At 40.5% G+C, this 13,715-nt stretch overlaps 1 protein-coding gene across 1 annotated transcript in view; it reads left to right on the top strand.

Annotated features, from left to right (window-relative positions):
* The window catches only part of rngtt (RNA guanylyltransferase and 5'-phosphatase), a 100,511-nt gene that overhangs the window by 66,820 nt on the left and 19,976 nt on the right, over positions 1–13,715 (top strand). The window contains exon 12 of the mRNA XM_079525898.1: positions 5,330–5,398. Coding sequence (XP_079382024.1) covers positions 5,330–5,398 — 69 coding nt within the window. The remainder of the gene's footprint in view (positions 1–5,329; positions 5,399–13,715) is intronic.

The raw sequence follows: 13,715 nt of genomic DNA, 5'->3' as shown, positions 1-13,715 counted from the left end.
AAACAGTGGAGAAGCAAATGGCCTGGCTTCCATCACTTTGACACTTAACTCTCCCCTCTGGGAGAGAGAGGCACTGCTGCTCACCCTGTTAGTGGTTGGTTCGCCTCCCCGAGTTCATCGGGTAGTCGTCCCCTTGTTTTGTCTTTCTGCCCCCTTGTCTTGTCTCTCTGCCCCAAGTCTCGAATGAGAGCCTGATCTCTTAATGGGACCGTATTGTTCACCCCCTGCCCCCGCCCGCCTCCCTCCCTACGCCTACAGTGCCAGACCTTGTGTTTCCATCCTAAAGAGGTTTACCACAAAAGCGGGTCACGGCCTTCCTCTGCAGTAGCACTCTAGGGAATGTCCTCCCCGGGGGATGATGTGTAGTGCATTGAAGCCCTCCGTTTCCGCTGGCTCTTTATCCAGGATTCACCGTTTCAACCCAAAGCGGTGGGTTGGCCCTGCTTAGGTGATGAGAGATCTGAAACGGTATCTCCCGCCTACTTGCTGTGGCCACATAAAGGCAGCATTTCTTTTTAGTCTGGCTATCTGCCTTGTGCGTGTCAGCATGTGACTCATTCATCATTCCAGAGAACACCAATGTTGCCACTTTGATGCTACTCTATGGAATGTTATTATTCTAGAATAAGTGGAACGCTTTGAATCCTATCCATATTTGATATGAAAGTTGACTTCGTTGTTTGTTCTGTAATATGGTGTAAATAGAACGGGTGCGTGTATTTGCATCTGGACCTAGAGCTAGGCCATGTGAATATAAAACCTCACAAATCACTAACTCGGCTACCTCATTTCAATTGGATTTTTAACACGCATGGCTGGATGATATGTCCATCTTGCCAAAAGAAATGGAGCTAATATCCGCGAGTCAACTCCATTGATAAAAAAAAAGTCCCAGAGCCATACTATTACTGTACTTTATGCCAGTGCGTGGAGTGGAGCAACTTTATGAAGTGACAGTAAAATATTTTAGGATGTGAACATACATGGCAATGCACAGGAAGAGAGATCACGGCACAGTAATACTAAGAACCCAAGTAATTCATACTACTACGGTGCCTTGATCTCTCTTCCTGTGCATTGCCATGTTCACTTTAGATTGCTATGCTATCCAATGTTATCAATTTAGAGAGCTTTTTATGTAGACATAGCACTCTATAGTGTATACGCATAGTTATACTGTAGATATTCCACTGTTAGACGGATGTTAGGTTCTTAGCTTACTTATGATTCTTGACGACTATTTCTTATGCATTTGATGTATTACTATGTGTTATCTGTAAATCTGCTAAATGCCTAAATTGTTCACATCATTCAGGCTTCAATTTTTTTTCCCTCTTGCAGCTATATCTTGTTCTCAAAGTGGGATCTGGGGACACCCAGGGGTCCTTGTGGTGTTCCATGGGGTCCCCAGCAAATTGAGAAACAGTTTAGATGCTGTATTCAACCTTATCTTAAAATAATTTATCCCCACTAATGCTCATTTTGATCGCATAATTCTGCCTACTCACTCTGTGTCTCAGAGGTGGACTGTGGACAGTTCAGAAACCTGCCTACCATTAATTACATCATCAATGGGGATTCTAAGCTAATTTACCAGTACACTACAGCCGTTCTCATACTGTAAAGTTGGAATACAGAAATAGATGCCATTATATTTGCATTAATTTAAAAAGTATTACGTTTTCAAACCACCTGTACCAATGATGACATTGATGGGCAGTTTTCTGAGACAGAGCAGCAAGTAAACAAATTATCGTCTAATTGCAATGATTTGAGATTATCGTCATAATCGTTGAACATTTTCAAAAGGTAGTGGAAATAGCAGATCTACAAGCTCAATGCATCGTTGTGAGCTTGTAGATCTGTTATTTCCACTGTTTTTATAAAATATGTCAGTAATTTATTTTTCATATTTTATGTAACCTTTATTGGTTAAATAAAACACATTGAGACAGAAATCTACCCTATGCAACTTCTAAGCCTAAAAGCCAAACAGAAATGTAAATTTTATTCATATACTCCAGTGTTCAAGGACAAAACGCATTTTATACGTGTAATGGGTGCTCATAGTGCATCCACTAAGGAAAGTAGGCTTTCTAATAACACAAGCCGCCCTTTGTATTGGTGAGTCGCAAAAACGTTCTTTATATTTTCGCTACAGACGAGAGGCTGGTCTGCATTCCATGCGAGCGCAGGAAGAGAAGAGTAACAGCTCTAATGAAGGCATTAGAGCTGTTACTCTTCCATAGCTCTAATGATTAGAGCTATGGACCAATGATTAGAGCTATGGACCAGAACTATAATGTAGGATACATTGCGCACCATCACCCTAGCATGGCTAATATGTATTCATGCATTAAAAATGTGGTATCCCCTATCGCCCACCCTATGAATAATATATGTACATGAAGGTATTTAACAGGGTTAGTTGATACACTGTTGGTGATTAGGGTTGAAGTGCTTTGGAAGCCTGTATGGACAATTTGTCTTTAACTTCCCGGACTAGGACCCATGATGAATGTCATCCCTTTTGCCTGTCTCTCTACAACATCCTGTCTCAGTAAATCAATGTACATAAATCGGCTTTGAAAATAATGCAACTCTGTGGCTGGGATGCTAGACTTTCAAACAAAGTTGATCAAATATCCCAATGCCAACATAAAAGTGTTACAAAAAGGAAAGAGAGAGTCTTGCAAAGTAACCAGTCTATTCGTCAGGCTGATCAAGAAGGATCTGTCAGATTTTTCATATTCTATTCTGATTGGCTAAGATTGGCATCTAAAGTTTGCACGAGTGGCTTGTAATTTTCACAAAATTCACACAAATTGCTACACATTATCTCTGGAGTCATGTGGTAAACATCGTATCATATCAGTGTTTTTATATTCTTTACAGATTAGCTATAATTGTTGGCTAAAAAGTTTGTAGGAGGAGCCTATTTTATGAAGAAAATAAAAACACCCAGAAATCATTGTCCAATGTTCTGCTTGTTGCAGAAATTTAAAGATGAAGTGCAATGATTTTTGTACTTTTTCTGTTTTGTATGTGACTATGGAGTTAACATTACTCTAATAGACCCCCAGGTGTGGTTAGTATATTGAAGTATGTCTTCCCTGTGTATTTTTGGTTTCTTCCTGAAAGCTGAAAGCCTTTGAGTCAAAAGGCCCAATCGAAATACACATACAGATATAGTGACATCACAATATCATCCCCTCCCCTAACCCCTCCCCCTTTGTCATACAACAAGTCAACAACAGCTGTGGGTGCGGCTTCCGTTCAGGTTGATCACAGGTTGATGTATGTATCAGGTTGATACATAAAAACATAATTTTATCACTTTCTGTACACTTTTGTAAAAAAATATTTCTCCTAGTATAATCATTGTATCTGATGATTATGTTTTAGGGGGGGGGGGAAACCACGGCATTCAATCTTTAATTTTGGGTAGGCCCCCCAGCCTGGTGGAGATATTACATTATATGCAGTATGTGCTCCACTGAGTTCACCTTTCTAGTTTCTGCACAGCTCCGTGCAGCACAGGGCTGGTTCTCACTAATGATGAGTTTCCCATCATCTCCTCCTGCATTGTGAACGTATCTGTGAATGTGTCTGTTAATGTGTGATGGCTCCTTATCTCCTCTCTGCTGGTTTCCATTCTGACTGTACATCACACTGAACACTCCTGTTTTCAAAGGGTGGGCGCTGGGCAGGATGTCCCAACCTGAGGGAAATGACACACTTTGATGATTTGCTTGAGAGAGACAGTTTTATTCCCCCCGATGATTTGAATGTAAATGGTTTCTGTCACACTAGCCATGAGAAGAGATTCATTGTGCTGTGAAGAGAATATTGTTGTTCTGGCTATGTCACGCCTATCTGTGTTGCTTTTTCCGTGAGTTCTGTCTTGTTGGGCAGGCTACTGTATGATACCTGATCTTTCCTCTAGTGCACAAATGCATTAGGTCTTATTGTACTTTATTGACCATGTCCATTTCCTGCCTATATTTTCCGTCTGCACGAACATATAGCATAGATCAGTTATCACTTGAAAGAGATGAGGTCGATCGGAGGTGTACAGAAAGAGTCTTATTTTCTTAACAACAAAAATTGCTTATGGACTTTAGCACTGAGAATTATTATTATTATTATCCTTAATGAATTCTCACTTGATATTTCAGTATAGTTTTAACTGTTTTGCCAACTATTGCAGATTTTTCCCCCAGTATACGCAAGAATTGGACAATATTCTACATGTTTTGTTAAATTTTGAGTTCATACAGTATCCTGAAGGCAGATTCAGATTTTTGTAGATGTTTGATCCTTATTGTTTAGGCTCTATTCAATACTATAGACAACATATAATGTTGATGAGATTTAGCCTCTTAGACCAAAGAATATTTTGTTGTTGGATAATGGATAAGATTTTGACTCAAAGCCTTGTGCATCTTTCATAGATGGTTGTGAATTAGGTGAAACATTAGTTTAAGATTTGATTTGCTATCAGTTACAGTGATATAATAGTGCAGTATGGGTGTTATAACACGGCCATAATAAATAAGCTCCTCTGTTGAAGTAGTTGAAAATGTCCTTGATTTTGATGCTTTTGAATACATAAGCAAGGCAACCATGTCTCTGACCCTGTGCTGTTTTGTTTTCTTAAAGACATTTTTATAAATGATGCATGGAAGTGTTTGTGAAGACTTTTTGCAGGTATCGAAGAAGATCGTTGAGCGCTTGACTAAGTCTGGCAAGTGTTTCGTGCTTTGTCTCATCCTCGTCTAAACAAAAGCCTCAGGATGATGGTACCTTTGCCACTGAATAATTTCCAGCAGGACATCAGCTCCTCTTTGTAGCTCTGATAACATTTTTATTTTGCACTGCTGGTAGCCAGCCTACCATGTATTTAGGTGTTGGGTCCCCTGATGGTCTGTCATCCAATATGGTGCTGCAGGTTCCTTCTAACCTGCAACAGCTGTTGTTGGGGTGACAATGACAATGAAGCAGATGAAACCCACTCTTTTACAGTCATCAGGAGCCTAATGACTCATGCACTATTCTAGTCTTTACTCTGGCATGTCAAATGATAAGCGCTGGTGTCTGAGCCATGCTCTAGCAATCTAGGTTTAGACTGTGTGGATGGATGGATTTATTGAATGTAAACGGGGTCACTTTTGATAGTCGATACTCAATCTGGCTTTAGAGTGTCATGGCTTTGCTCTTTGACATGATATAATAGTTGTCATTACATGTGTTTCCACTCGAATGCGTTCCAGTTTGACCTTGTATATATTTCTAATCATCTTGTATGACCTCCCATTGTCTTTTTTAGCTCCTGGAAGGCAGCTTCACATCGCAGGTCAGCCACGAAGTCGACGGGCTAATCTTCCAGCCATGTGGGGTAAGCTTCAGCATCTGTTATATTCCAAAACAAAATGCTTATTGCAACACGTCAAATGTCTGCACTTTTTCTTTATCAGTCTTGTTTTGTTTGACATTGACCCCCCCCACGACATAATTTGCTGCCATTTGGTTCCATTTGAGTTACCGGTACGAACCCATAAAGGTCCATTCAGTTCCCAACTATCAATCATTTGGCTGGTGACCACTGGGGTCCTCGTACCTCATGTTGACCACCAGTGCCCTATGTATGGTATCTTATGTTAAGGGCTCTGTTGAGCTCATGCTGATGAGCTGGTGTTAGAACAGTGGTCCCGCATGGCATTCTTTCATCTGCAATATTAATGCTGAGGCCTTGTTCTCCTCCTCTGTGGGACTCAAGGACACTTAGGTTAATACACAATATTCTATGAATCAGTGGAGCCTGATGCAATTGTGTACTGGATATATTTTTATGTATATAAAATCCTCCCGCACATCATTGCTGCTGGACAGGAAGCTGTCTGCTAAAACTGTAGCCAGGGAGCACACCTACGTAAATGCTGGCTGGGAACAGTGTGACAGACGTGTTTGCGCAGAGCACAGGATTATATTTTCCCAAGTACCACACTCGCTTTGTGGCTAAAATAAATGTCCACAGCTCCATCAGTATCCTACTGCACTGGAGAACGGTTAAAGTAAGAGTATATGAAAGTGAAAATGTACATTCAACACTCTTGAGCGTTCTTCCGGGTGCTTCAAAGTTCAAACGCCAGTGAGCAACTTCCATTGAAATTATCGCTAGGTGTGGCCACTGTGGGGCAGTTTGCCCTCTAGTTTATATATAACTCTTTGTCTCCACCAGACCAATTCTCCACCTCAGAAACACAGAAATGATACAGAATAATACAAAGTACAAACAATGCAAAATAGTGTTGGATAATCTCAATTTGTTCATGTTATGTCTCATTTCCTTCCTTCCATTTCTAGGAGCTTTGTGAATTTCTACTTTAGGCTATTAAGGGATAAGTATTGACATTTAGAAACTTGCAGTAGTTTGCTGTTTTTCTTCATTGGAAAGCAGCAGTTGTGCCTCTTTTAGATAAAGGAAGGCTAACACTTAAAGCTCTATTTTTGTTGGAAGTCACTAAATCCACTATTTGGGCATTTAGCATTGGGCAAGGCATGTTCCCCCGCAAAAGTTGCTATTTTGGCCTAAAACACCTCCGCTACCTGTTACATTATGCATAGATGTGGTTGTGCGTTACAATAATGAAGCCAATAACAAACTATCTTTACACCTTGGAAAAACTGAATCCATTCTCTTTGGTTCCTGCAGATCATTACTACGCTCTTTTTGGCAACACACCTCTAAGCACGAATAACGGTGCACCTGCACGCTTTCAGTAGCTTATATCTCCAATTCCCCGTACCAGGCAGCATTTCTGGTCAAAACAACGCTTATTACATGGAGCATAGCGGTCGCTGTAATGGCGCCGGCCTGTACTTCTCATCAGCTAGTGAGAGATCAACACCTAATCCGACAACACACACACCATTGAGTCAACATCCGGTTCTGGTCGCGGTGTTTTGGATCTTCAAAATAAGGGTTAAACGGGGGGATATCCTGGCATATAGTAATCATTCTTTAATTAATCCTGGCAAGCTGCCCTACCTGTAATTTGCAGGCAGCAGCTGACTTGCGGGCAGCGCCGCGGGTAAGGCCACTGACAAAAATGGAGCCCTTAATGCTAAAAAGAAGTAACCTGAAGGCTCAAAGTCAAAAGTTTTCCCTCAATATAAGTGTAAGTAAAGAAAGAACAGTTTTACCATTTATTTTGTTCCGGTTACCAGGGGGCATTGTTATATTCCCTTCCCTTGTATTCTGTTGATATTGATTATTTTGAGTCATATCTGTGGTCTAGCTGAAAATCACAGGGTAGGTGAACAGACTCAATCAACACAAATAAAGCCTGACCAGGAGATGGCTAGGATGATCAATATCAGCCGTGTGCTTTGTGAGCATTGTGGGACTCGGATAGGGATTATACAGGACATGACCATCAAACAAGATGTCAGCCTGTTTGCCAATACATAGTGTCTGTAGGCTATTGTATGTATTGGTTATTTGATAAAAAGAGATTGCTGCTATCTATCTAACTGTTTAGCTGCTGCCATTTTCAGATGTCATAAATGGCCCATCTATACAAGCCCAGGTAATGAAAGTATTGCACTTTCACACTCACAAGTCAAGCTGGACACTTATTGTGTATTACTGTTGCTATTATAAAAACAAATGTTGGGTCGAGGTAAAACATTCTAGTAAGACAAATCATGAAGGGGGGAAAAAAATATCACTTGAGAAATAATATTTAAACAATCTATTGATATTGAGTATCATCTGTCATCATACATATCTCCATCATACATATCTCCATCATACATATCTCCATAGACAAGTGTCTCTATTAAGAATGATGTGAGGAATGTTTTTGCATATGACAGGATTGTCTTGTGATGTATGGGCTCAAGAGATTGAAGACACACTCAATTGCTTCCAGCACCAAGTCAGGCTTGACGTTAATCCTTGGTTGTTGGAAAGCAGAAGGCAACTATCTACTCAGTGAACTGAAACACACTGCCTGCTTGTGTCTCTCTCCCACTACTGGACACACATTTTTTATTGTATTTTTTTTTTGCCCCACCAGCTACACTGAAGGATGGCAATGTCAGTCAGTCCGTCCACCACTGTGGTCTCAAACAAGATATCTCAGAAACATGGTCTGAATTACCATGGATTTTCTTTTAAAATCCTAACCCACAAATTAAAGGCCATTTTCTCTACTGCCCAGAAAAGGGCAGTAGAAAAAAGCGCTCTCTTGTTTTCTTTTTTTACATTATTATTCTTTATTTGAATACACTGTTCTGAGAGGTAGGCAAGTGCACACTGCAAATGTGACAAAAATAAATGAAGATTTGAATCAACAATAGAGCCTACAAATAAGGTAGTATTTACATTTACACACTTCTACTCATTAACTGCCAGAGTTTCAAACATCGCCTATTGCAGCCTGTGCCAGAATTTGAGTGTTTTTACTAACCTTCCACGACCCACAGAATATTTCGATCTGCTTTCATTGACTGGAGAAAAAAAAGAAATGAAAAGAAAACTTGTCACTGCGACACTCCGTTCTTTAGTTGTTGGCAGTTGAATATAGCCTGTTTTCGCCAAAAAAAAAAGCCTGAATTGTTTATTTTTTTATAAAACCTGACATGGTTGTGTTTCCGGGTGCACACTTCTTTAGGAGTCCTATCTGTGCGTTTAAATTGACATGCTTCAAAATAAGTCAATGGCAGTCAATGATGTTTTGCTCTGGCAATCCACTCTAAATCTACGGCTCCATTGGGATCAAGGTCAGCCTGTTCTTTTTTTGTTTTGTTTGTTTTTCAAACAAATCCCAATCTTATGTTTCAGTTAACTTTTGAACTAACCTATTTTGAAGATTTTATCCAGATAACAGCTTTGATTTGATTTCCTGATATGGTTGGAGTGATCCCCAATCCTGATTCTTGGTTTTCAATGGATTTTGCCCTTGTGCCACCTTTATAGGCAGATTGCCATAAAGCTTATAGGTGAATAGCAAGGATAAAACCTACTAACATTTTTGGCAAACTCTGGTCTAGCACCTGTAGCTGAGCATTTAAACTCACTCTTGTTTTTTCTGAGTCAATTGCTTAATCCATGCTACAATATAAATATATGTATTCTGTGTTTTCTGCTTGGCTGTATGACTACAACATTACAACTGATAGATTGTTGTTTTGGATTGTTATAATTTGATTCAATTCATGCCCCTCACAACCCAACCCACTATCTCATCCCTTTCATCTCACATTTTTATTCTGGCTATTTCCACAGTTACTCATACTGTGGAGTGTGAGTGTGACTAAATAAATCTGAATTTATGTTTTATCTTTTAAGGACTACACTGAATCTTTTACATGAAAGGCTCTGGGTTTAGATAGAGAGATAGAATTGACATGGGTTGCTGTGTTGACACAGCTGAGCTGAGGGTCAGGTTGCCCTCTGTGGCTCATTTCAGTTGGATCGATCAAATATCTCATGAATAATTAGAGAAGGGGAAGGCTTTGGGTGCACAATTAGAATTATGTGGAGACCTGTGCACCTGGCTGTCTAGGTTGAGCAGACACTGGCAGGGAATTTCAACAAATGGCCTTTTATTATGGGACTGTGAGGAGGAGACATGGCAGCCATACAGTACATTAGAAAAATATTGTTGGTCACTGTCTGCACTTTAAACTCGTTGTGGATTTCTCACTTTTGAATTGGACTGAATTTCCTGCACTGTACCCTTAGCCTGTTGTCCAAAACAATGACAGTGTCGCTGTCGACATTCAAAAGGCAGCCATAGATCATCAGCAACAAATCACTTCACCAGTTAAACACTATGGGCCAGAACGGCGTTTGTGCTCATATCTTGAGTGTACGGACATTATTTTATTTTATGATCATCCCCACGTTACGTGTGGAATTCATCATTTGAACTTGGCCGTGACATTGGCGGACGTTGGTTGTACATTCCGCTCATTTCCAAGTCAGCTCGGAGGGTGCCATACCAGTGATCAAGGCATGCGTATATGTATGTATTTAGAATGCTTTAGTCTTCATTCTGAATCAATAGTCCCCAAACCTCATATTAAAATATGTAGGCTAAAAATAAAATATGTAGGCTGTGCCCAACATCGGTCAACACAAAAGAATATAGCCTATATATACGTATAGCCGATGTATTGCACAGCTTGCGCTTGTAGGCCTATGCATATTCTATTGTTCACATGACATGTCACTATGGCTAATTTTATATAACAAATAGAAGTCCACATTATTGAATGGCATTGGCCGGGCTTGTTGGCTTGTACAAGCTTACGATGTGTCGCAGCTTATAGTTCTGATATAAGTACAGTCCATTCAGTACAGTACAGTGACAGTACTGTACCAGCCAGGGGAGGGACCCCCACACGGTAACTTTGTCATTTCTCGACCGTTTCGGACGCGGGTGGCTCGCCGGAACCGGGCAGGCACCCTGGGCACGTTCCTGTGGGTCTGGAAGTTGCACCACTCGGTTCACACGGGTGTGATATTACTGAATAGTCGACTATCTTTGCAGAATGTTTGTTTTGAGAAACAGATTGCTCGGTAGACAGATTTGCCTTCTGGCTCAGCTCTCTACAAATCTACAGATTTTCTGTACATAATTATTAATAATAATAAACTAATAGTGCTACAGCCCTTAATTGCAACCATGAATTGACTTGTTTCAATGGGAATATAATTGTAATGATCCAAATGTTAAAGATGGTTGCTGCTGGATCAAGTTTTCTTTATTCATACCTTCTTTTGAATCAGTCAATTAAACCCTGCAATTACTTACGTACTGTGAAAATAACTGTTAGTCTCTCCCTCAGTTTGTTCTTGTTCTTCAGCTGCTCAATTCATTGCCCAAGACAGTAGGCAATTTATATTCAATGCCACATCCTGGCAAAGGAAATTAATTGAATGGATCGGGATCAGAGATTTGTGGATGAATGCATGGTCTACATTCAAGGTCTGTTTTGCACTTCTGTAATTCAGGCTTTGTTTTGCATGTTCATGCAACAACATTCAACAGTAATGGGAAAAGGACAGAAGGGCACTTTCAATTGAATAGAATCTTGAGTCGAAGGACACCTATTGAATGTGGAGTCTGATTAGGTAATAATAATAATGTCTAAAGCCTGTTGATTCCAAGAGCAACTGATGGCCAGTGACACACACTATCTGAGTATTTTAATGATCTTTAGCAAATCCTGACCAGGAGTGCAATAAGTAATCAATTTAATTGGTTATAGAAAATAATACATTTTAATAAAATAAAAAATTCATGAGTAGTGAGCTAGCTACGCGTGAGCTAGCTTGTAGATCGGCTATTGTTGGCGCAACATTGTACGACAAAGTTTAAAATTCCATAATGGGATAATGGTAATGCAGTTATAGTGTAAATCAGATTAATCAATATCTATATATCTATAAATGCACCATGTCTCTGTCTGTCTGTCTGTATGTACGTACGTACGGCTGTAATGCACGTAACTCGAGAACCGTTTGCCCCACCGACTTCAAATTCGACACACATGGTCCACACCCCCACAGGGAGTGCAGTGCCCGGTGTCGAGTCGGTCGAAATCACGGTTATCCCGAACCGCCACAAAAGGCCTCTGCCACTCCATATTTGGGCATGGCTGAAATCACAATATTCCATATGTGTGCATGCCTGACACAGAAATCCATATATAGGAATATAGGGACACAGAGAGACAGATGCATAAATCTCCATATGGTCATAAAAGGGACACAGACAGATGGGTGGAACGGGTACAACGGGTATTGCATAGTCGTGTGGGGCATGGATCTCCAACTTCCATCGTTACCGTGCTCTAGTGTCCGGGTCATTAACGAACAAATCAAATTAACTAGTTATTTTTGGTGTTTTTGCTTCTGAATAATTTGATTTATCAAACGAGTAATCAATGGAATCAGTGCTACGAAAATAATGCAGCCCTTATCCCGATTACTAGCCAGTTGAGTTGTACTGATATCACCTCACTTTACATGTAAATGTCTCAAGTTGAAGGACATCTCACCAGAGCAGAGACAGTTTTGATGCTTGTACATTTTTCAATGCACGGCATAACTGACTATTGAAGAATGTTCCTCTCGACGCCCACGTTTTCATATGAAAAGATGTATTCTTAAAAAAGGGTCGTGCCCTCTTGCGGTGAATAGCCATATGGAGCACTGGTTTCAAAGGCCTGTGAAGGCCTCCTCCCACATTCAGAGCCCCATCAGGGACAAAGTAAGGACATTTTCACTGAATGAGACAAAGTCAGGCTTTGACTTGCTCAAGCAACTATACAAAGTTGACTGCTCTACTCTGTGCTTCGGTTTTCAGTGATGGCAGCACAGTACATAGTGAGGGGGTTGCATGTAGCAGTTGACAGACATAATCACAACCACTGTGGTTTGTCTTTTAAATATTATTAAAGGACCACTTCACCACTTTTCACCCTATCTTTATTTAATAGGTCCTCACTAATAATCATGAAAAAATGGCGCAATTTTTTTCTACTCAGTCTGTGTCTCATAGGAGGGCTGTGGGCAGTTCAGAAACCGTCTTCCAGTGGCATCATCGATGGGGAATACAAGCTAATAAAAACTGCAGGCTTTCTAGTCCTGAAAAGTTGCAATGCGAAAATGGAAGCCATCGTTCTCACGATAATGAAAATCTAAACATTTTTGTAAAAAAATCTTTTTAAACAAATAATCTGCCTAATGATGATGTCACTGGAAGACGGTTTCTAAACGACACAGACTGAGTAGAAAAAATCGTGCCATTTTATCATGATTATTAGTGAGGACCTATTATATGAAGATAGGTTGAAAAGGGGTGAAGTGGTCCTTTAAGCCCTTTCCTATTTCCAAAAAGTATCCATATAATGCGGAAACTAAACCCCACCTACCACCAACCCTTCAGAACAACAAGCACAGGATGCTTGGGTAAAGCTTCTTTCCACAGGACTCCATCGTTTAAAATGTTAGGGAGTTTGCATAGAGGACAGAAGTTGTATATACCAACAATAAATGACCTTTTTATTAATAATAATAATCTGTTTATCTCAAGAGCCACATGACCGATCAACTTGAATCTTTCCGTGTGCCACCGAGGACCCGAGGGAGTGCGGTGCCCAGTTGGATCAGCGGTTCTCAAAAATAATTCAAGATAAATATTCAAATCACCTTTATTTATGGTTGGATCAGCAGTTGGGATCTCCATAAATGGAAATACAATTGACGCTAACACACGGATACAGACATCTCCATATATAGGCATAAAAGGGCATAAAAATCAGACAGATGGTTACAACGGGTAGATACTGGGAGTCAGTGGGAGACTGGATGAGGCACAGTTTAACGGGTAGATACTGGGAGTCAGTGGGAGACTGGCTGAGGCACAGTTTAACGGGTAGATACTAGGAGTCAGTGGGAGACTGGCTGAGGCACAGTTTAACGGGTAGATACTGGGAGTCAGTGGGAGACTGGCTGAGGCACAGTTTAACGGGTAGATACTGGGAGTCAGAGGGAGACTGGCTGAGGCACAGTTTAACCATAGAGTATATATATAATAGAGACTGAACTGGCGCGAAGCTCCGCCCCCCCAGCTATTCATGTCAGTGGAAGTTGCTCAGTGGCGTTTTGAAGCACCCGGAAGACTGCCGGAAGT

Source organism: Electrona antarctica (genome assembly GCF_951216825.1).
Source record: "Electrona antarctica genome assembly, chromosome: 17".
Classification (NCBI taxonomy): Eukaryota; Metazoa; Chordata; class Actinopteri; order Myctophiformes; family Myctophidae; genus Electrona; species Electrona antarctica.
Note: the sequence above shows the minus strand (reverse complement) of the source record. Positions and strands in the feature narration are given on the sequence as shown.